This window comes from Mchenga conophoros, linkage group LG3, assembly GCF_057382185.1.
Source record: "Mchenga conophoros isolate Kocher_MC1m ecotype Shallow Benthic linkage group LG3, M_conophoros_male_GT1.1, whole genome shotgun sequence".
Lineage (NCBI taxonomy): Eukaryota > Metazoa > Chordata > Actinopteri > Cichliformes > Cichlidae > Mchenga > Mchenga conophoros.
The window spans coordinates 39497961-39522955 of NC_140528.1; the positions used below are offsets into that span (position 1 = coordinate 39497961).

The window sequence follows — 24995 nt, forward strand, 5'->3', positions numbered from 1 at the left end:
CCAGCTCGCATAACCCTCGTGGTCTATATAACACTATAAATTCTGTACTTAATCCGGAAGGCTATATTCTTTTGCACTCTTCTGCGGTTATGTGCAATAAGTTTCTTACTTATTTTGTGGACAAGGTTGCTAGTTTGAGACATCCGACTCTATCTATTGCCGACCCAGCCATGCATGGTTCTTGCTCAAGTTTGTTCTCTGCCTTTCTACTAATTGTTTTATCTGATTTAGAGAAACTTGTGTTGAATGCTAAACCGTGTGGCTCTCCAAATGACGTTGTTCCTCCCCGTTTTCTTAAAAAGGTATTTCCTATCATCGGACCACACATTCTGAACATTATTAATACTAATCTTTTGTCTGGTCAAGTAATTTAAGCATGCAGTCATACATCATTTACTTAAGAAACCGGGCTTAGACAGTTCAGTCATATCAAATTTGTTGAAGCCCCATGTCCCCACTCGTTCCCTTCGGTCAGCTGAGCAGTTGCTGCTTTCGGTGCCAAAGTCACGGCTGAAACTTAGAGGAGATCGAGCGTTCTCTGTTGCAGCACCGATGCTTTGGAACAACCTTCCTCTCCATGTTAGACAGGCTACATCAGTGCCAGTTTTTTTAAAAACTGGCACTGATGTAAAAACCTATTTTTATTCTCTGGCTTTTAACTCTGTGGGTAACTGATATATATATATATATATATTTTATTGCTATGTTTATCGCTATGTCTGTTTTTTATTACTATGTGCATATTAGTATTGTACAACACTTTGGTCCACCATGTGTGTTTTTTAAAGTGCTACATAAATAAATAATGATGATGATGATGATGATGATGATGATGATGATGATGATGATGACGACAAGAGTCCAAATCTCTGTATCACAATGATTTCAATAAAGCCTTATTATTTTATGGGGGAAATATCACAAATTACCGTAGTTCATTAATAGGGAACAGAAAAGGAGGATCACATCAGCAATGGGAGACAGAAGTCTTGACACGTGTTTATAACTTAAAACACAAAAAAACCCAGTTACACCTGGTAAGATTTATGGTATAAAGCAGACTTTCACAGTCTGCATCTTTACAGGGGGTTTTCTGCTTTTGTTCACTCCTGGTGTGATTAACAAACAACAACCACAAACACAGAGCCCGCTAACTATTAGCCGTTTTCTCCCCTAAACAGTCAGTTGACTGAGAGAAATGCAATCCATTATTCTGAACGCTGAAGGAGATGTGCTCCATAGTCAAACTTATATTTCCTTCTTGTTATATTTATTATCATCACAGTACCGTATAAAACCGTGCGCTCACTTCTTAATTACCTGGAAGCACCTTAAAGACAACCAGCCCCTCTCAACAGCTGGGACAAATCATCTGGCAAACAGATAAGCATAGGAGACCAAACACTGAGGAACAAATCCTCATTACATCCTATGATAACAGCATTTTCACCATTTCAGCCAATTCCTTTCGCACAATTTGTCTCTTCTGCTCTGGCAACTTGTAGGGCCATGAACGCACTTTCACACCAGGCTGGGTTTCAAATTGGTGCTGCATGAGAGTCATGCAGACACGCAGGGGGGACAACACATCTGCAAATGGCTCTTGCAATGCATGACCTTTTTGTCCTTGAAGATCATTTCAGAGTTTTTAATGAGCTGCAGGAACCGTGTTCACTGTGAGTGGAGAACAGCCAAGTCTCCTCCTCTGATAAAGCTCCACATGTACCACTGAAAACAGTTAAATTAGTTTGAATCTGAAATCATGGCTCAAACTACTTGTTGTGAGATCATTTCTTTATTTTTCACACCAAACTGTTTAATAAGACAAACTATACACCGAGTTCATCAAATATAAGTAACACTTTAATATTATCAGGATTTCATTATAAAAACTTCAAATCAACAGGAAAACAGCTGCAGAACATGTGGATCAAAATGAATTCATTAAAAACAACACGTGGACTTCAAAAACACAGTAAATATACTAAAGTGAAAGGAGGAGTCAAAAATAGAGCTTTAATAGAATTTGAATTAACTAAGAGTAGTCACCTGTGATCTTTAAAATGGTCCTGATGTGTGCTGCTGTTTTTAACTTTTAACAGTTCTTTGCTGCCACTGTGAATAAGGTGTTTTTTTCACTAATTAAACAAAGGTTACACAGCCTCACTGCTCCATCTTCTGGTACAAACTGGTATTACATGGAAATACAGCCCCAAACCAATTTAGCTTTTGTGGACATGAAGTCACAGCAGGTGTTGTTTCAAAGATGGTGGACAGATTTAGTTCATTTTAGAAGTTTTAATTGCAACTGCTGTGTAATTATTTGCAGCTTTTGGAGAAAAGGATTTAAGAGAAGATTTTACCACAGCAAAAGTTTAAATATGAATGAAGGATTGAAATTTAACTTAGGTGAAACATAAAATGAATACATACAAAAAGAAGTTAATTGGGAAAAAATAAGAATGTTCAAATAAAAGAAATTGACATACATATCCATATCTGCAATTTTGATACAGTATCAGTTTGGTAAACAAGACATACCTATAACTTTAATAATACAGTAAGTACAACTACAAAACACTACTGTGTCCTAAGGGAACAAAGACTAAACTGTAATAGGGATAAAATTTTAGAGAATTAAAATCCCTCAAAGGAAAAACCATAAACTCGATATACATATCTATACATGCAGGTAGGGCTGGGCTATATCATACCATTCACGGTAATACTGGTGTAATGTTGGGCAACAATAAGAAAATGAAATATCGTAATAGAATATGGGTAAAACGCGCATGCGCAGTGTCTTTGTTTACATACACACATGGCGGCGACGCAGAATGAGAAGAGTGAAAGCGGATCGTTGAATGAAACGGATGAACTAGAATTGGTTTGTAAAAATGCTGCAACTTCAGTGGTGTGGAACTGGTTTAGCTTTCGTCCCTCAGATACACAACAAAATACTATTTTTGGTAGAGCATGCTAGCGGGCCATCATTATTACAGTGTTTTTTGGAAAATACGGCACACTTAAAATCAATCCTTTGATTTTTCTGAAAATCGACAGTGCCCCTTATAATCCTGTGTGCCTTATGTATGAATTCTGGTTGTGTTTACTGACCTCGAAACGATTTTATGTACACGGCGCTCGAAAATCTGTCAAATGTTTCAGTACGACTCTGCTAAGCTACGAAGCCGCACCGCTTGATGGATTGTCGGAGCATTACGGCTATCGTAGGCAGGAGCCTCGCGGAGTGATACGTACTGTGCTTCAACATACCGTATTTTCACAACCATAAGGCGCACTTAAAAGTCTTAGATTTTCTTCAAAAAGTACGGCGCGCCCTATAGCGCAGTGCGCCCTGTGTGTTGTAATGAGGACGTAGTAGAGAACACCATGAGAACGCTAAAGGGTGAAGTGCGTGCGTTGACTTCATCGCACATACCTGTATAAAAGAACAGGTATGTGCGTTATGCAGGACATCGTTGTTTTAACAACCCTGAAAATGGCAAAGAGACACGCTTATGAAGCACAGTTTAAACTGAAGGCCATCAGCTATGCGGAGGAACATGGAAATCGAGCAGCGGCGAGAGAATTTAAGATTAACGAATCGATGGTTCGCAAATGGAGGAAGCTAGAAAACAAGCTCCGGCAGGTCAAGAAAACGCAGCTGAGTTTCCGCGGACATAAGGCAAGGTGGCCCAAGTTGGAGGAAAGACTCGAGCGGTGGATCATCGAGCAAAGAACGAGCGGGAGAAGCGTTTCGACGGTCATCATTCGGCTAAAAGCAGTTTCACTAGCTGAAGAGATGAACATTGAACATTTCCAAGGAGGTCCGTGTTGGTGCTTTCGTTTTATGAAACGGTGCCATTTTTCCATCCGGACCAGGACTACGGTAGCGCAGCAACTTCCAGCGGATTATAAGGAAAAGCTGGCCATCTTCTGCTCCTACTGCAGCAAACACATCGGCGACAAAAACATCCAGCCCAGCCACATCACAAACATGGACGAGGTCCCACTCACTTTTGACATCCCAGTGAGTCACACTGTGGAGAAGAAGGGGACCAGCACGGTAGCGATACACACAACGGGGTATGAAAAGTCTTCTTTCACTGTTGTGCTTGGCTGCCATGCTAATGGACAGAAACTGCCGCCTATGGTGATTTTTAAGCGAAAGACTTTGCCTAAAGAGAAGTTTCCAGCAGGAATCATCATTAAGGCAAATGAAAAGGGCTGGATGGATGAGGAAATGATGAAAGAGTGGCTGAGGGAGGTGTATGTAAGGAGACCAGGTGGTTTTTTCCACGCATCACCATCGCTCTTAATCTGTGACTCTATGCGTGCCCATCTCACAGCCGATGTGAAAAAACTAATGAAACAAATGAACTGTGAGCTTGCTGTCATTCTGGGAGGCCTGACAAAGGAACTCCAACCGCTGGACATCGGTGTGAACCGCCCGTTCAAAGTAAGGCTGCGAGCGGCCTGGGAGCGATGGATGACCGATGGAGACCACAGTTTCACCAAGAGTGGAAGGCAGCACCGGGCGAGTTACGCCACAATTTGCCAATGGATTGTAGATGCTTGGGCTAACATGTCTGCTGGCACTGTTGTTCGAGCTTTTGCAAAAGCCGGCATCATTTCCGAGGAGCCGCACGGCACGGAAAGTGACTCTGACAGTGACGAAAGTGAACTTGGCATGTTTGATGGAGATTTAGCGCAGCTGTTCAATTCAGACACAGAGGATGAGGACTTCGATGGGTTTGATTGATGATAAAAATGTGAGTACCAAACTTTGTTTTGCTCCTGCTTAATTTTTAAATACGCACACTTGTATGCTTGTGTGTTGTTGATGATGGCGATTACCGGTAATAGAAATGTGAGTAAAGTACCGAACTCAGGATTGCTCCCGCTTTATTTTTAAATACGCATACGGTACTTGTATGCGCCCTATAATCCAGTGCGCCTTATGTGTGTGTTAAATACAGTAATGGCACACATAACTGAGACTGCGCCTTTTAGTACAGTGCGTCTTATGGTCGTGAAAATACGGTAATATTACCGTATTGTGTGTGTGAATAACCTCTTTTTAAGTTTTGTGGATATTATACATGGTTATGCTGAGGATATGTCAGCCAGTTTCCACTTGAAATGCCTTTTGGTTAAACTGTCAGCAAGGAATTTGTGTTTGCACTGTTAATTTTTATATAATTTTAATGCAGATAAAAAAAACAGCTGCTTGTTTAAGTGAAAATACATTGATGGGGTTTTTACAATACCACTATTCATTCACTCTCACATTCATACACTGGTGGAGGCAGCTACGGTTGTAGCCACAGCTGCCCTGGGGCAGACTGACAGAAGCGAGGCTGCCATATCGCGCCATCGGCCCCTCTGGCCAACACCAGTAGGCAAGTAGGGTAAAGTGTCTTGCCCAAGGACACAACGACCAGGACAGAGAGCCCAGGGATCGAACCGGCGACCTTCCGGTTACAGATGCGATTCCCAACCCCCTGAGCCACGGTCGCCCCACTAATCACAGATGTGCTTCATCACCACACTGTGGAAGAATTTGTGTATTTTAATGTACTTGGTGTGTGGAAGCCTCTCCCACATTCTTTGTAATTGTTCATTTTGTCTCCAGTGTGTCTACATTGATGTGGTTTTAGGTCCCATAATTGATTGGACGGTTTTCCACAAAGCTTACAAAGAAACTCTTTCCCACCACCACAGTGACGACAGGGTTGAGAACTGGATCCATCTGTGTTGCTCTGCTTCTAATCAATATATTATAACACTGAGCTTACCGGGCGAAAATGACTCTTCATGTTTCCAAACAGTTCATTCAGTATAACAGTTCATTCAGTATAACTCCATAAGTTTACTGATCAGACTTGTTCCAAACAATCAGGTTAAAATAACAAGATAAAAAAAAAAAAATCCATACCTCACAGTAACTGCACTTGTAGAGTTACTTTCAGGAGTGGATCTGTTGGTGTTTGTTCAGCTGATGTGGAGCTTTAAACGTCTTCTCACACAGGTCACATTTATAAGGTCTCTCCTCAGTGTGGGTAAACATGTGTTGTTTTATCTGTGCATCTGTTGCAAACAGTTTCCCACACTGATCACAGAAGTAAACATCATTTCCAGTGTGAATCCGTAGGTGAATATTTCGGTACCGTTTGTCGCTGAAACTTTTGCCACAAAAGTCACAGCTGTACGCCTTAATTCCAGAGTGGGTAACTAGATGCCTCTGTAAGTTTCTATTTCGAGCAAAAGACTTTCCACACAACTTACAGCTGTAAGGTTTAACTCCACTGTGGATGAGTTGGTGTATTTTTAAGTCTCCAGCCTTGGTAAAAGACTTTCCACACAAGTCACAGCTGTAAGGTTTAAATCCACTATGGATTAAGTGGTGTGTTTTTAAGCTTCCAGCCTGGGTAAAATAATTTCCACACAAGTCGCAGCTGTAAGGTTTAACTCCACTGTGGAGGAGTTGGTGTCTTTTTAAGCTTCCAGCCTGGGTAAAAGACTTTCTACACAAGTCACAGCTGTAAGGTTTAACTCCACTGTGGATGAGTTGATGTTTTTTTAAGTCTCCAGCCTGGGTAAAATACTTTCCACACAAATCACAGCTGTAAGGTTTAACTCCACTGTGGATGAGTTGGTGATTTTTTAAGTGTCCAGCCTGAGTAAAAGACTTTCCACACAAGTCACAGCTGTAAGGTTTAAATCCACTGTGGATGAATTGGTGTGCTTTTAAGCTTCCAGCCTGGGTAAAAGACTTTCCACACAAGTCGCAGCTGTAAGGTTTAACTCCACTGTGGATGAGTTGATGTTTTTTAAAGTTTCCAGCCCGGGTAAAAGACTTTCCACACTCATCACAGCTGTAGGTTTTCTCTCCCTTTCTTCTGTGAGGTTTGTCGGCCTCCCGAGAGCGCTGACTTCTTGCTGCATGTTGGTCCTGCAGTGACAGAGATACAAACAGAGGCAGTGAGTGAAATGCAGTCGTGGAACAAACTGAAACTCCCTCCGTTGGTGGATTCAAACATGTCAACAAACACATTGATTGTGTGTTACCACCACCTTCTGGTCATAGTATCACATTACAATGATGTGCTTCAATGAGAGTTGAAAATGACATTATTGAAGAAATATTGATCAGTGGAGAAAATCTTTCAATTCATAAATAATTGTGAGTTGAACTGATGATATTTTTTTATTTGTGTGCTGATAAAATATGACCTTTGTATGTTCTTTTAACTTCTGCGGTTTTTGGTTGAGAATGTAGATTCAGTACAGAGATTGAAAATACGACGTAAAATGGGAATCCGACGAGTAAAGAGATCGGTTTTTATCAGATTACATCATGGAAGAGAAATTGTTTAAGCCATGTTTCCGAAGAAACAAAGAGCTGACGGATGGCCTTGATTGCAGACCAAATATAACGTTTCAGAACACTCCAGCTCACATGTTAGTCTGCTCCAAGCATTTCCACAAAGGTAAGTCTTCTGTTGTAGTTATTACGTAATTTATAATAACATAATTGTTGATGTAGGTTACAAATAAGTCTTATATTGATTTGAATTGAATTTGTTGCGCTCTGCTGCTTTGTTCACTGTGGCTTTGCGGGCTAAAGTTTGTTGTGTTTTGTTGGAAAACCAGCCTACAAAGTGCAGGAATGTACAAATCACCAAAGTAAACTGGACTTGGGCTTGTTGCAGGGATCTGAAGTTACTAAACATTTTGTGAGTGTGTGCACTCACACTTAGGACTATATAATAATAAATATGTGCGTGATGAAAGTTGGGCAGCACAGTAACATCCTTATTCCACTCTGTATGCTTGTATGGGTCTAACCCTTTCATTCAGATATTTTCCTTGTACTTTTTTTTATGCCTTTTCGTCAACTCTGTCTTTGTACAGACCTGCCGTGTTCACCATCGTTTTGTACATAACTGTTTTTGAGGCTAATAAAATGCAAGTTGGGATTAAAAGCACAAAATTTATGATTACAGGTGCTGGAAATGCTAGTGCTTGATGCGGTGTATTGATTTTATTGCCACTCGTACCCACAATGAAATGCGCAAAAGTCACATGGTCTGTCAATCTCTATATATGGATGAGCCCAGGATGGAAATATAAAGCTGGTGTTAAAGAGTTTTTAAAAACCAACCAGCTGTGCACACAGTTTCGATAACAATGTAACTGTGATATTTTTCTCACCTTTTGTGTTGAAGTCATTGTTTCCTCTGTAGTGGCTGAGCTGAGTCCAAATGGCTGAAATTGTTCCTCTGCTGCTCCACCAGACTCTTCTGCTGTTACTCAGCTGGGGCACAAAAAAGTATATATATTTATTTTATTCCTGATAAAAAAGAAGCAGAGCAAATAAACATTACTACACTCCTTAGTGACAACAATACCTATGAAACTTCAAGGTGAAAGCCCAGAAGCAGCTATAAAAAGAAAGTCATTGTAGGCAATTGATGACTTTTTCTTGATGACTTTTTCCTTTTCAGGTGCTTGTAGGCCCTACAAGCACCTGAAAGGATAAAAGCCACTGACTGTCCTGTATGTCACCGCCTTTACCCAGGGGATGCTACACCCTGTATATACGGACTTCCATAGTTCCACAAAGGAGTCCCGCTCAGACTCATTGGTAGCAGTATAAACTCAGCCACCTACAACATTTCCAAGCACCTCATAAAACATTTCAAAAATCTCTTTGCTAATGTGGAATTCAAAAATGACTTTACAAATGCAGAATTTATTCTACAATTCATTATCTAAGCACAGAATTCTGTTTTTGAAGTGTGTGGCTATTGTATTCCTCCATATAGGGGGAGCAAAAATCAGATAGGAAGTGGCACACATCATGAGGGGGTACCTGTTAACAACAAACAGTGTGGTTGGCTAAGTTAACTCGCAAACAGGAGTTAGCTGTGCCTGACTACGATAGAGACTTCTTTCTTTTTTAATGTTAATGAAACAACAAGCTAGCTATAGAAACTTAATTCGAAATAAGAAGTTCTGCTATCAGCAATAAAGATATAGAGACTGACTGGACTGATAATGGGGACAAATGTTTGACTGACTTTACACTGATATGCAAGATTGCAACTTCTCCACCCACACAAGGAAAAGGGTGGATGTATGCATGTTTTTCAGGAGCAGGAAGATGACAGCAACATCCTAGGGTCGCATGAGCTTGTGGGCCATGCAGACTTAATCTTGTAGTTGTTCATTTCTGTCTGTATTTACCAGCGGTATGTTATTCACGGGGCGATCGTGGCTCAAGAGTTGGGAGTTCGTCTTGTAATCGGAAGGTTGCCGGTTCGAGCCCTGGCTTGGACAGTCTCGGTCGTTGTGTCCTTGGGCAAGACACTTCACCCGTTGCCTACTGGTGGTGGTCAGAGGGCCCGGTGGCGCCAGTGTCCGGCAGCCATTGTGGCTACAATGTAGCTTGCCATCACCAGTGTGTGAATGGGTGGATGACTGGATATGTAAAGCGCTTTGGGGTCCTTAGGGACTAGTAAAGCACTATATAAATACAGGCCATTTACCATTCATGATGTGGTGGCAGATTTCTTTTCTTATGTATTAATCAATTTTCACATTAGTAATAGTGCTATTATTTCCTCACTTTAGTGTTCACCAGTTGTAATCATGCATGTAGAATGCTATCACAAGTGGACCCCTTGTTATTGCACCTTCACGGTGGACCCATTGTAGACTGGAAGATCTCCAGACATCCTGCTTTAAGGGAGGTTACGGGTGGTCATAACCTTTCTAAGAGATGGAGAAGGTCAAGGATGAGCTGGACTGAAAAACCCATCTCCACAGAGACTGTGTCAGCTCCCAAAAAGACAAAAAACAAACTAAAAACCAGCAATAAACAACTTAAACATAAACAATTACAAAGAAAGAACAATACAGTATCCACATCTGAACCAAAGAGTAAAACAGTGAAAAGTGGATTATTAAATATTAGGTCTCTCTCCTCCAAGTCTCTGTTAGTACATGACTTAATAATTGATCAACAAATTGATTTACTCTGCCTTACAGAAACCTGGTTGCAGCAGGATGATTATGTTAGTTTAAATGAATCAACACCCCCGAGTCATTCTAACTACCAGAAATCTCAAAGCACAGGCCGAGGGGGCGGTGTGGCAGCAATTTTTCACACCAGCCTATTAATTAATGAAAGACCAAGACAGACTTTTAATTCATTTGAAAGCCTGATGCTTAACATTGTCCACCCCAGCTGTGAAACTCAGAAACCGGTCTTACTTGTTATCTATCATCTATCGTCCACCTGGGCCCTACACAGAGTTTCTGTCTGATTTTTCAGACTTTTTATCTGATTTAATCCTCATCTCAGATAAAATAGTTATTGTGGGTGATTTTAACATCCATGTAGATGCTAAAAAGGACAGCCTCAACATTTAATCTGTTATTAGACTCAATTGGCTTCACTCAAAATGTAAAAGAACCCACCCACCACTTTAATCACACTCTAGATCTTGTTTTAACATATGGCATAGAAACTGAACATTTAACAGTGTTTCCTGAAAACCCTCTCCTGTCTGATCATGTCATTCTGTAATATACTTACATATCTACATTATTGCTAATATATATTGTATATTGTATATTGTGATATATATTGTAATATATCTATATCACTAAAGCACTTCTGGATGGATGCAAACTGCATTTCGTTGCCCTGTACCTGTGCATGTGCAATGACAATAAAGTTGAATTCTATTCTATTCTATTCTATTCTATTCTATCATTTCCTGGTAACATTTACATTTACAATAATTGATTACACAGCGGTGGAGAGTAGACTTTATCACAGTAGATGTATTTCTGAAAGCGCTGTAACAAAGTTTAAGAATATAATCCACCCACTGTTATCATCTTCAATGCCCTGTACCAACACAGAGCAGAGCAGCTATCTGAACGCTACTCCAACAGAGATCGATTATCTTGTTAATAATTTCACCTACTCACTACGTACGACTCTAGATACTGTAGCTCCTGTGAAAACTAAGGTCTCAAATCAGAAGTACCTGACTCCGTGGTATAATTCTCAAACACGTACCCTAAAGCAGATGACTTGTAATCTGGAGAGGAAATGGCGTGTCACAAATTTAGAGGATCATCATTTAGCCTGGAGAAATAGTTTGCTGCTTTATAAGAAAGCCCTCCGCTTTTGAGCCAACCATCCCTTTAACGTTAACTAGTAATGACTTCATGAACTTCTTCACAAATAAAATTTTTATCATTAGAGAAAAAATTACCAGTAATCATCGCACAGATGTAATATTATCTACAGCTACTCTTAGTACCATTGATGTTAAGTTAGACTCTTTTTCTCTAATTGATCTTTCTGAGTTAACTTCAATAATTACTTCCTCCAAACCTTCAATGTGTCTTTTAGACCCCATTCCTACAAAACTGCTCAAAGAAGTCCTGCCATTAATTAATTCTTCGATCTTAAATATGATCAACCTATCTCTAGTAATCGGCTATGTACCACAGGCTTTCAAGGTGTCTGTAGTTAAACCTTTACTCAAAAAGCCATCTCTAGACCCAGCAGTCTTAGCTAATTATAGGCCAATCTCCAACCTTCCTTTCATATCAAAAATCCTTGAAAGAGTAGTTGTCAAACAGCTAACAGACTCACTATCTATTAACAGACCTCTCTGCATTGAATCATATCTGTTATTAACCTCTGTCTCTCTTCCACAGCATGTCTTTTATCCTGTCTTCCTTCTCTCACCCGAACCAGTCGCAGCAGATGGCCGCCCCTCCCTGAACCTGGTTCTGCTGGAGGTTTCTTCCTGTTAAAAGGGAGTTTTTCCTTCCCAACGTCGCCAAAGTGCTTGCTCATAGGGGGTCATATGATTGTTGGTTTTTTCTCTGTATCTATGAAGCGCCTTGAGGCGACTTTAGTTGTGATTTGGCGCTATATAAATAAAATTGAATTGAATTGAAGGTATAGGTATGCATGATGTGCTGTGGAATATTCGAGAGTATCTGTGATGGTGTATATAAGCTGTAAGGGTGGTGGCCATTATTTAGAGATGATCCCTGTGTTTGGCTGGAATGTGTCACATTGTAATATGCTTATTAAACGTACTTCAATCAAGCTCACAAGGTGTGGTGCAGGTTGTTCTTAAAATTTCCATAACAATTTGGCATTGGCACGCAGCTAACTGACTTAGCGTGACTACGCTAAGTCACATGGTCTGTCAATCTCTATAGATCAGAAGAAAAGGAAACGATTTGTAAGTGTGTGTTTTGTTAGGATGACTTTGTTAACCCCCGTTTAAAGTATAAAAATGATACCACAGCAAGAAAGCAAACATTTCATGTCATCTTAAATCTCACAAGAATGAGATTAAGTTGCTGTACCCTTGGGAATATTTAGATGTGACACAATTAAAATTACCACTACAAACAATATTAGGAGATAAAAAAATATATATTTGGAACAGAAAAACAATCTAAACGAGTGGACTAAAACTCCTTTAAAGATATGGTATGATGAATGCGAAAGCTTCAAATCAGTAGCCAACATGAAACAACTCAGATGGGTCACATATGATAGGGAATTTATCCCTGCACAAATAGATGGACGTTATACAAATTGGTTAACAAGGGGGATTGGACCATTTTGGTCAATGTCAGGAAAAGAAGGATTACATAGTTTTGCTATGTCACATTTGTCTCTTAGCAAAAATATGTAATTTGCATAGTTTCGCTAAGAGACACCTATGGTTTGGAAAACTAAGTTTTTTTTTCCAATATCTCCAGGTCAGCTCCTATTTTAACAGTAACATAAAAACTACAGAAGAACATAGTAGAGGCCTAGTCCCTCTTATAATAGAGGCTTATAAAGGTAAAGCTAAAGGTAAAGGTGATGATGAGATGATGATGAGATAGCCATTATTTGTCAGTTGCAGGTCTTTTGCCCACAACCGAGATGACAGACCTTGCCAACCGTACATACAATACAAACATCACATTGGGGAGACAGGTCAGGCCAGGTAGCTAGAGGTAAGATTTGTCATGAATCGCTGTGTGGCAGGCAAGCAGGAGTGGTGGACCCAAAAGCGCAGCTTTATTGCTGGGAAAAACCTCGTACAAACTAAACTCACCAAAAGAAAACCAAAAGTCAGAACAGAGGAACCAAGGACTGAAACACTGGAAAGAAACACTAAACTGGAGCAGAAGACCAAACACTAGGAACATAGAAGCAGAACACACAGCTAGTTGAGGGTACGACGCGACACTAACACAGAGAAACACAGGGCTTAAATACACAGATGGCAGTAATCAAGGGATGAGAGACAGGAGGGGAACACACCTGGGAGAAATCACAGCTGACGAGGCAGGGGAAACGTAAATTGAGCACACTCACATATGACACAGACCTTCACAATAAAACAGGAAACTCAGACACATGGAACCAGACAAGACACTGAACTAAACAGACAGATTCACAAACAGATGGGGAGACACCATAGACAGACAGAGACACAGACTCAAAGGCAGACCAAATATAACACATAGAACTCAAAAAATAATAATCATCATCATAAACTAGAAAATGATAACCAAAAGCGCTGGGTCACTGACCCAGGGCCATGACAAGATTAAAAATAAATTGATAGCTAAACTTATAAAATATTTAAATATGTAAGAAAAATTGAAAAGAAATCAGATGAAAACTACTAGTTCGGGTTATTGGAATTGGAATTCACATGGAGGGAATTCACATGGAAAAATTTTATTAGTTTTTTTTTTATAACCCCCAAAATAAAATACAAACAAAAAGGTCAACCGAGAGATGGATCCTGCTGGAGAAACTGTGGGGAAACTATGGCAGATCACCTTCATATATATTGGAAATGTGGATTTATAATTTGGAAAAACTATAAAACTTTCAATGAAAATAAAGTCTAAAAAAAGCCAGATAAACAGCGTGGAGGACAGGCCAAGCACCCCACTCTATGGCTGTATCCCAATTCAGGGTTGTAGCCTGAAGGCCACCAATGGGCCCTTCACTTTCCCGGATTTGAAGGATGGGTCAGGTGTATCATTCGCAGCCCAGTATATCCCAGAATTCATAGAGCAGCAGTGGCTTTGGCTAATTTTTTCACAAAAAAAACCAAACAAGCAGATGGCTGAAGCGTGGTTGCCGAAAAGTAAACTTTTAAAACTAAGTATTGAATGTTATACCACTTATTTATGTGCAAATGTTAAATAACAAAGAAGATTAAAACATTACTGTTGGCCACACGCTGGCAAAGGTATGTGACATTAGTGATGTTTGTACTTTGTGCGTTAACTTGGTTTTAAAGCTTTGACTTTAAAATATACGCCGTTCAATAGTCGACCTTAATATTAGAGTGAATGTGATGATTTTATGGATAATTAAAGTCAGATATATATCCACAAACACATTAAGCTGAAAGTCAGTGAATGCTGCTCGGTTTGCAGTCCTGAATATCACGGCACAAGCAGGATTCACTGCACTGTTAATGTTAGCTATGTTATATTGCTGCCTCTGTTCGGTGGTGTCGAGCCAAACAAACTTCAACGTATGTTTGAACGAGCTGACGGTTCACTTGTTAAGCTGAAAGAAAGATGCTTTCAGCTTAACAGTGGTCACGCATGTGTCCACTGTACCATCTGGGAGCTCTTCTTGTTTAGCACTCTGTGGTGGAAAATTTCTTTTCTCATGTAATAATCACATATTTAACCATATCACATTAGTTATAGTAATATCGCTTTCTCAGAGCACTCCTGTAACTAGTTCACATACATGTGGAATGTTAACACAGTGAGGCCATTGTAATGGGAGAAGTTAAACAGATAGTGAGACTCCTTTGTAGGGATGGGTATCGTTTAGGTTTTATCCGATACCGGTGCCAAATCGGTACTTTTGAAACGGTGCCGGTGCTCAAATGGTGCTCAAACCGGTGCTTAAAGAATGGAGAACACAAAATTGGTCCAAAAACCTCTCATCTTCAGCTGGTTTTTGTAAAAAGATAACAATGTTAGCCTTTTCTGCAGCTATGGGGCATATATGGTATCACTCTTGGCTAGAAGGAGTGCTTAACCAATGAAAAAACACAAACTTTGTCCAAAAACCAATCATGTTTAGCAGTTTCCCTCTTTTTCTTTGGTCATTTTAGCCTTTTTGGCCAGGGTGAAGGGAGTATCTGCCATCAAACAAGAAGACAGCCGCATGTAGCTATGATGATGTTTGCTAGTTCACCTTACCTGCATTAATGTAATAACGTGATTAGCCTACTCAACGTAAATTACACTCGAACAACATTAAGCTACTCACGCAGAGAAGAACAGCTGCTGCTGCATCATCATCCTCATCATTTCTGCTACACTGGCAGGGCTAGGGGCCAGGACTCTCCTCTTCATGTTTTTGGGGATGTTGCTAACTCCGGGTCCGATAACAGGCACCACACCCGCAGTAGATGCGCTCGGTGTGAGGTCTCGCAGCAAGCTATCAAATACAGCGCATTTCTTGGCTTTTAAAAAAAAAACGCTATGCGTCGCCAGGTGTTTCATCGGATTCTTGGTGTTACCTCCTTTGACAGTATCACAGTATCAGCTTAAAGCACTTGTTGCAGGCTGCTGAGTTTTGCATATTTTGCTTCGAAGTACAGCCAGACTTTTGACCGCTTCGCCTTGGACATTTTTAATCTGTAGCTCTGCTCTAAAAGAACGTACGTACCTGGACCCGCCTACTATCCTCGGAAACGTAAAATGATTGGCTAGAAGTGTATCACAGCTCAGGAAAAAAAAGCACTGAAATAAAGCACCGAAATGTGCTTTATTTCACCGGTACCCATCCCTACTCCTTTGGCTTATCAGGGATGTAAATCCTTAGGTGATGGCCACTCAGAAAACAAGGTCATAATTCTCTCTGTGAGGGAGGAAGTATAGCCCCCTGTGAGAGAAGCCAACATGTGTGTTTGTGGAATGTTCTTTGTCTGTGTGTCTTTATATAAGATGTAAGGTTACTTGTAACGCGTTACTGTAATCCGATTACTTTTTTCAAGTAACGAGTAAAGTAAGGGAATACTATTGCAAAAACGGTAATTAGATTTTTTTTTTTAAAAATTTTGCCTGTCCCGTTTGGCTCTTTTGCCATCAGAATTGTTGTCTAAAGGCAAAGAAAGATGCCCAACGGATTTACTTTACCAAATTGACCATCCCAGCCTTGCCGTACTGGTCCATTTGATTCACTTTTTATTGTTTATTTTATTTTCACTTACTGAATATGGGACAGACTTAACTGGGGGAAAGAAGGGGAGAAAGAAAGAGGGAAAGAGAAACAGCTGAGAAGAGGGACGGGGGAGAAGGGCAAAAGACAAAAACCAACAGAACGGGCAGAAAAAAAATGCATATATCGATCACCTGGATCACCTGCTGAGAAAGAAAAAAGAAAACAAGCAGAAGAGAACAAGAGTAATAGAATAAACAACATCACAATGATATATGGGAATATGGCAGTAAATACTAAATGTTAAACATTATTGTGCAGCACATAAGATCAACAGAACACAGTGTGCTTTGAGGTAGGAGCCAAAAAGGGTGTAGTTTGTGGGTGTGATCACCCGTGTGTACACCTGTGAGCATGGACGCGCTTGTTTTTTTTTTAAAAGGTTCCTTCATGTAATGATCTGCTAGAGGGTGTGGGGGGGCCACAGCCCCGTCCTCCAGGGTATGAAGCAGGTATGGAGGAGATCAAAACTCCAGACATCCAGAGGCCCCCAGAACACAAGAGACCAAGGAAGACCAACAGAGGGGCAGCCGCGCCACTGTCCCAGAAAGAGCTGAGGAGAGTCCCAGATGAGGGCTCACTCAGCAGCCGCGGAGCAGAAGCCAGGGGGAGTTGCAGTGACGTGCCCGTGAGCTCCGCCGGCAGCCAGCTGTGCCTGAGTGACCGAGCCCCAGGCCGAGAGGCCGGGGGCACCCCACCTCCGAAGTGGCCCGAGCGAGCCCCAGGCTCCAGGCCCCGATAAGCGGCCGCCAAGGAGTGAGCCGGTGTGTACCTGGACGCCCATCCCCGGACACAAAGAACCACCAGCGCACCGATGTCTGAGGGAGTCCGCCACTGGCAGGGGAAGTGGTGGTGGGGGGAGATAGGCCTCCAAACCTTGGAGGGCCTGAGATGTCCCCAGAGAGGTGGCGCCTGATACCCAACCTGACATATAGACACAGACATACAGGCACACACATATACAAACATCCATTCCCACCCTCATGCTCTCATATGCACTTAACGGTAATTAGATTACCGTTACTTTCCCGTAGGAACGCTGCGTTACTTTTTTACCAATGAGATGTGGCCATGCAGTCACATGACCAGTTTGAAACTGTGGTGGGCAGAGCGGCCCAAGCGTTTCAAAGTAGCGGACACACGGAAAGAAGAAACATGAAAACATGGCGGAGTCTACGCTAGAGCTGAAGAGGATGAACACCCTTGGCCTCACATACAAAGAATGTTTCACTTAAAAGCAGTACAAAAGAACAGATATGTCTTCAGTGCTGGTGTCTTCAGTGAGAGCCAAAACGAACCTTTTCTTTTTTCAGCGTGAAACAACTCAACTCGTGTAACCTGAGGAAACAGTAAGTTTTCTCTAAATATCTTTTTAGCTGTGGTTAGCTGGATGTCAGTCTTATGTTACAGCAGCGGTGTTGAGCTCGAGCTGCGAGTCATATTTTCGGCGCTACGTTGTAGTGAGATAAGTTTGTGGGTGTTTTGTGCAGCTTCGGCTGTCCTTTTTGCTGGTTAGCCTATAAGCTAACAGCTTGCCTGGTTAATGACGCTAGAGTTCCACACACATGCAAACAGCTCGTCTCTACTGCTTTAACTGTTAAAACAGAAGGCAATACTGCGGCTGACAGGGTTTATTATGTGAAACAGCAGCTTGTTTAGTTTAAACAGTCTGCATTAAGCTGGGCAAACACTGTGCGATTTATTTTCAGTCACGTTATTCAGCTCCTGCTCAATCTGTACAATTAAATCTCAGGGGTTAGAAGTTCATAGGTCACGATGCAGGGTCTCACACTATACGGCCTGATGCTCTGATGCAACCTGAGTGCTCAAACTGTGTGTCCATAACTGAAGGTTATCATACAAAATCTGTCTCTCGCTCTCCCTCTTTGTGTCTTTCACTCACTTACACAGACACCACCACCGTCAACTTTGCTAAATTACTAATGTAAAACATTGACCAGGCAGCTGTAATTGAGCAGCAATGTCCATCCAACTCTTTTCATGGTTGTTGAAGTCGTGATAATTTTGTGAGGCCACATTGAAAGGCCTCAGATACGGAAGCGTAGAGTTACCACCCAGGCAAAAGAAAAATAGAGCTATATCACGTTATAACATGAAAAGTATATTATTATTGTTCTAACAATATACCTTTCACGTTTGAACAATATAATATCACGTTATTACAATATACATAATTATCACATTCGTACAATATAAATATTATATTGCACAAACATGAAAAGCATATTGTCAGAACAATAAACTTTTAAGGTTATAACGTGATATGGTTCTATTTTTCTTTTGCCCCGGTGGCAGCTCTACGCTTATGTACTCAGATGGGCTTGCCTCATCCTACAAGTTATGCCTCCATCTCTTGTGTCCAGATCACACGCTGCACTGCCGTGCTGCTCCACCTTTTCTCTTTCATTTCTGTGTTTGTGCGTGCGCAGTGTGAGAGGCTGCGTTGAGAGGCGACAGGATTTCAAACAGGTTTGATTATCATGCAACCATACGATTGATGATTGGGAGCTGGTCGTGAGGTGTTAACTGCTTTTAGTTACCCCATGTATACTACATGATGCACACACGATTAAGGCAAAACATGGGCCGATCCCCAAAACGGTTGCGCGACTGAAAAATTGGCTCAAAATGGGCCACAAATCACACAGTGTATGCCCAGCTTTTGGAGGCTAGCTCCAAACAAATATCCGCAGCTTGGCAGTGTATACAGCACTATAATGACCAGACCTAATTCTTTTGAAAACCACACATCTTTCCACAGGTCTCCACTTCATCAGACATCACCTAGACAGAGAGCTGGATGAGGCCAGCACAAATGGCAGCCTAACCGACGAAGATGATGGATCCATGGGGTCAGGAAAGCCAGAAGCAGGTAGGGCTGCCACGATTTGTCGACTAGTCACGATTACGTCGACGACTGATTTAATAGTCGACGCGTCGTTTGAAGCTTTGTAAGATCGCAAAAGACGCAGGAATAAGTAGCAGGATTTAAGAATGTAATAACGGACTGAAACAGAAGATGGCAGCACTGCATGTACAAGGATGCCAGCTGCCGTTAAACCCAGAAGAAGAAGCAGCTGTGTCCCAGAATTCATAGCACGGCCCAGCTTAGTTTCCAACAATGGCGGTAGCTAGTTAGTTTTAATATTACTCTTATTATTCTTTCTGGGTCACAAAATAAATGTTTAACATATTTTCAGGCGAGAATGTAGCAGTGTAAACCTCAAATATCGGCTCAGTTTATCGGGACACCACATATTTTCAAAAGCGCTCCGACGTTTTCGGAGACGTCTGTTACCCACTAGCTCGATAGCGAGCCGGGGGCTAGGTCACTAGCGCCGTGAGAACACCGGACTCCCGGCAAATTGTTTTCAAACCCACCGCCGTCTTTCGCTACTCAGGTTAAATATATATGAGTCACTTAGATAAATTAAAAATGTTGTTGTTTGGCTTTTTTTTTTTTTTTTTAGTATTTTATTTGTTCTTGAGTAAATCGGTTTGTCTGAGATTAAAGTTATAGTTTTTACACAGCTGAATAAACGTCAAGCAGACAGCTGATTATCAGAAGTGTGAGATGCTGGGGAATATACTCCGGTGTCCTGTTATATTTTAGATAGCAAGGAGTTTATTAAACTTTACCGAAACAATCTGCAAATTTCATTAAAATTGAATAAACTATCATCTTGTCTTTATTTTTAGTTAGCACCTTAAAAGCTTAAAGCTGTAAGCTAATGATAGTTATATAAGAGCAGATGCTGCTGGTGCAATAAGCTGTAGTTTTACGTGCAGTGGATGATGATCTGATTAGTCGACTAATCGCATAAATAATCGGTGACTAGTCGACTATCAAAATAATCGTTTGTGGCAGCCCTAGAAGCAGGGGAGCTGGAGAGGTACCTTTCATGTCCATTCACTGGAGGTGTGGATCTATTGCATAGCATTCCTCACATCAAGAAGCTGTTGATCAAAATCAATGCAGCTCTTCCTGCATCTGGAGCTTGTGAAGGACTTCTTAGTCATGCAGGACTCCTGTTCACTGCTAAACAGTTACAGCTTCACAGAAAGAACCTTGAAAGCAAACTGCTGCTAAACCTTAACCATCACCTCACTGAGTGAAGAAATAGCACATTTTTGCTAAATATGCAGAAATACATGCACACCCATAACTTATGGTAAACTGAGCTGCCTTGTATGTACATATGTTGAAGATGCCTCGTTCTGTTTTCTCTGAGGCTGCTGTGCCATTTGGAGCAAAAATGAATATACAGTTTACAGCATATCTTGTCACTGGAAATTGTTGCACTGTTTATATGTTTATATTATTTACTGTATTGGTGAAAAAAGCTTTATGTTGTGAAAAACTGAAATCTGGAAATTAGAGTTGTTGTGTTGTTGTCCTTTTGTCCCCACAGAGGGATAAAAGGACAAGGACACCCGAAACTCTGGCTTATTGGGACCCGCACCCAGTTTCACACCTTGGCTCCGGCGATTAGAGGATCATCAGGGGGTCCTTTTGTCCCTCTGTGGGGGGATACTCCCACTAGGTTTATATCTGGGACTCTCCACCATTTGACCTTAGAATTGAAGAAGCTTCTCGGATGAGAGGTGAAACGTCTTCAAGTAACTTAAAGAAGTCCAGACGCATTTCTTTGCAAGCTCCTTTGACTACGATGACCTGGATGACTGAGAACCTTCACAGACAACGCATTCTGTACTGTACAGCAGCGGTGTCCAACCTTTTTTGCACCACGGACCAGTTTAATATCAGAAAATATTTTCACGGATGGGCCTTTAAGGTGTTGCGGATAAATACAACAAAATAAAATGATACAGACAAAGACAAAAACTGTGGTATTTTGTAAATATAATGAACGCAAATTCAGCTGTGTAATTGGGCAACTTTATTAGCATTGTTCTCCTGAAATGCACCAACAGCATCGAGAGTAACATCCTCCTCTCTGCTTCTTGACGCTCTCTAGTCACTATAGTAATGCGTAAATAGTTCTTTCAAAATAAGATACACAACTACAACACGGGAAAAGACCCAGGGAACCAGACTTAACGATTAAAAACCCTGAAAACCATACACTTCACACCCGAGCCTCAACTCTCGCGACCCGGTACCAAAGGAGCCCTGATGTTGCGGACCGCTGCTGTACAGGAGACATGGCACTAGATTGATTGACAATGGTCTACAGCAATCAGAATGCACAACACAATGTGCTGTAAAATCCAGTTAATCTAAGCGCCAGTTAATCTGGAACACCAGTGTTCCAGATCTACTGCCGTTTAGATCGACTGGCGTTGGTCGAACAGATGTGTGGCAGACTTGCGTTTCAGGAGCTGCTACCGACAAATCAGCAAAAAAAAACAAAACAAAAAAAAAAAACCGCCAAATGTGTCATCTGTGACACTTGTGAGGTTATCTCAAACACACTCTGTCAGTCTTGATGCTGTTGAACAACACAATGTTTAAAAATGTGGCGACTTTACCTGCTAATATCCTCATGCGCGACACAATCACGAAAACAGCAAACAATTAACACCACGCCGATGTTGTCCACAGGACAGCAGGAGTAAACGAGCGGGAGACTCTTGTCGTCGTAATCGTTCCCCTCGCACGTTTTATTTCTCCGGTTTCAGCGTTTTTGCTTCACAACTAAAGCGAGCAGTTTACTTTGTGCACTAATATGGACTCGAGTCAACCAGCGCCACCTCTGGCCAAGTGCCACAGCCTACAGCCAGATCAACCTGTGACACACATCTGCAGCACGTTTGAATTCGTTTCTTGCACAACACATTTGATTGCCTATATTTCTCTGGAAATGAATATTTCCAGCCAATATAGGCAATCCTTCAACATGGCTGGAGAGTTGGTAGTTATATACAGTCTGTATAAGTGTGGTTAATCTAATGAACATTTGTAAGGAGATGGCAGTTACTGTGAATTCACAGCAGTTACACAGTGATTAGTACTAAACAGCCAGAAGAAGAAAGAAGAAGAAGAAAGAAGTGTACTTTATTGGTTCCCGTGGGGAAAATCCCTCTCTGCATTTAACCCATTCACTCAGTGAAACAGTGGGCAGCCATTGGGCGCCCGGGGAGCAGTGTGTAGGGACGGTACCTTGCTCAGGGGTACCTCAGGGTAGCTGTTCAGGGGAATCGAACCACCGACCTTCCGATCATGGGGCCGCCACTCTACCCACTGAGCTATCCCTGCCCTACAGTGAGGGTGAGTGGATATAAGAAAGTCAGTGACTCAGGTGTGTCGCTTGGTTTGTCATCTGTTTGTGAGACTGGAGGAGACGTAGAAATCTTTTGTTTTAAATCTTAGTTAGGAAAGTTCCTGTTTTAAAACAAGCACTTTTTGTGAGAAATGCAAGAAGTACATCTACAGAAAGCACACAGTTACATTCTGTCCATCATGTCGACAAAACTGAAAATGTTGAACATTGAAAAACTGAGAACGTTGGGCAAGTTCAAAAGAAATGTGTTTGTAAGAACGAAAAACCAAATTGTTCCTAAAATAGTTATGGAAAGTCTAACTGTTGTATGTCTTTGTTCTACATGTTTATCTCATGGGAAATAAAGTTGCTATTGTTTCAGTGCAGTTTTTTGACAATTCTGAGTGGATTGACACAGTACAGGTCAAAATGACCTGCAACAAAATCAATGTCACTTTTTTGTTCTTCAACATAATACAAGGGTTAACCCTGGTACATCCAAATCTACCCACAAACATGTTGAAAGATGCAATCCCAGCAATGTGGATTGTCAACACTAAAAACAATCAGTAAGCAAAGACAACAGGGATCAATTTTCTCTGTTTATTTAGCACCCACAACATTTGTAGTTGCCTTCTGCACAAGGGAAGTCCACACACACTGTGTGGTACCACTTTACGCAGAAGGTGCAATCTGCAAGATTGAATGAGATTGTCAGAGTCATTGTCTGACTGTTTATTACTAATCACCTGCTGTACATTCACAGTAACTGTCATCTCCTTACAAATGTTTATTAGATTAACCACACTTATACAGACTGTATATAACAACCAGCTCTAAAATGTTTGTTCGCAGAGAAAAGACGCAGACAGACTGCGCTAACAGCATGTGATGTTACAAAACTAGTGAAATATTAGTGTCATTTTCAAAGGTTTATTTGCATGACGCACAAACAGACACAATTGAAAGGTACAAATGTGCATGAAACGAATTCAAACGTGCTGCAGATGTGTGTCACAGGTTGATCTGGCTGTAGGCTGTGGCACTTGGCCAGAGGTGGCGCTGGTTGACTCGAGTCCATGTTAGTGCACAAAGTAAACTGCTCGCTTTAGTTGTGAAGCAAAAACGCTGAAACCGGAGAAATAAAACGTGCGAGGGGAACGATTACGACGACAAGAGTCTCCCGCTCGTTTACTCCTGCTGTCCTGTGAACAACATCGGCGTGGTGTTAATTGTTTGCCGTTTTCGCGATTGCGTCGCGCATGAGGATATCACCAGGTAAACTCGCCACATTTTTAAACATTTTGTTGTTCAACAGCATCAAGACTGACGGAGTGTGTTTGAGATAACCTCACAAGTGTCACAGATTACACATTTGGCGTTTTTTTGCTGGTTTGTCGGTAGCAGCTCCTGAAACGCAAGTCTGCCAAACATCTGTTCAACCAACGCCAGTAGATCTGGAACACCGGGTCTAAAGTAGCCTGCGTTTAATATGGCTTTTGTGCTGTTAACATGTTTAATGTTATGTAGGAACACGGGCCGATTTTTTAGTTTGTTTTTTGTTAAGTCCTATTCTAAAGGCTGATTGCCCTCCCCCACGCTTGTACCTGTGGCTTTCTGTCCTGGGGGTGGGGGCTGGTTGTTCTCCTGCCCTGCACCCAATCCTTTTGTTCATATTCAAAGACTGTTTTTCTGTATGTATTCTTACCCCCTAAAAGCCATTATAATGTTGCAAGCAATCACAAACTCTACAGTCTAACTCCAGTGTATACCAAGCAATCTATTATCCTCAACAGAGCTAAACTCAACATAAACTGCACCCACATTAAAGTTAGCTCGGTGCTTACCTTTAGATGAGCCCACAAACCGAGAGAAACTTCGTGATGAAGCTGGAAGTTTTTCCAAACACAGGGAGCAGAGACCCACGTGATTCACGCTGATCTCAGCTACGATCCAGGAGACAAGGGTGTGCAGATCGATGCAGATATCGATCCAAACGTTGCTAGTGGTATATGTTCCTGTAAGTTCACTACTTTACTCCCGTTTCATGAAAAAGCAGCTCTCTCTGCTCGACTCCTCCGCCTCCTTTCTTCTTCTTCTGTGTGTTTAACGGCGGTTGGCAACCAACGTAAAGGAGCATTACCGCCTCCTACTGTTGGGTCAGACCAATGGCTGTATCCCAATTCAGGGTCTGCAGCCTTAAAGTACGCAGCCCCAACGATCCTCAAGGGCCGCGTACTTAAAGACCGCTAAGGCCGGAAGTCCGAGCCTTGTGAAATGGGACGGTCTCCGTTGCGCTGCCCAGGTTGCCTAGCAACCATGATACTAACAGCTGGAAACATGTCATACAGCTTTGTTTGACAGAAATGAAGGAGAAAATCTTTTGTTCATTTGTTTGTTTGTTTCTACATGAGCTTTGATCATTCTCTGTA

The 24995-nt window shown here is 41.5% G+C and overlaps 1 protein-coding gene across 2 annotated transcripts; it reads right to left on the minus strand.

The window, feature by feature from the left end:
• Window positions 1-1776: 1776 nt before the first annotated feature.
• LOC146578583 (uncharacterized) lies at window positions 1777-24714 on the minus strand. Of its 2 annotated transcripts, none has more exons than XM_085268739.1 (3): window positions 24411-24714; window positions 8221-8323; window positions 1777-6958 (listed from the first exon to the last, which is right to left on the minus strand). In XM_085268739.1, exons 2-3 carry the CDS (start codon window positions 8236-8238, stop codon window positions 5972-5974), a joined length of 1005 nt encoding a protein of 334 aa, XP_085124865.1. In that variant the 5' UTR covers window positions 8239-8323; window positions 24411-24714; the 3' UTR covers window positions 1777-5971. The 2 variants fall into 2 exon arrangements, with proteins under 2 accessions (XP_085124865.1, XP_085124866.1); XM_085268740.1 differs by lacking the exon at window positions 24411-24714 and adding an exon at window positions 9256-13696.
• Window positions 24715-24995: the final 281 nt, after the last annotated feature.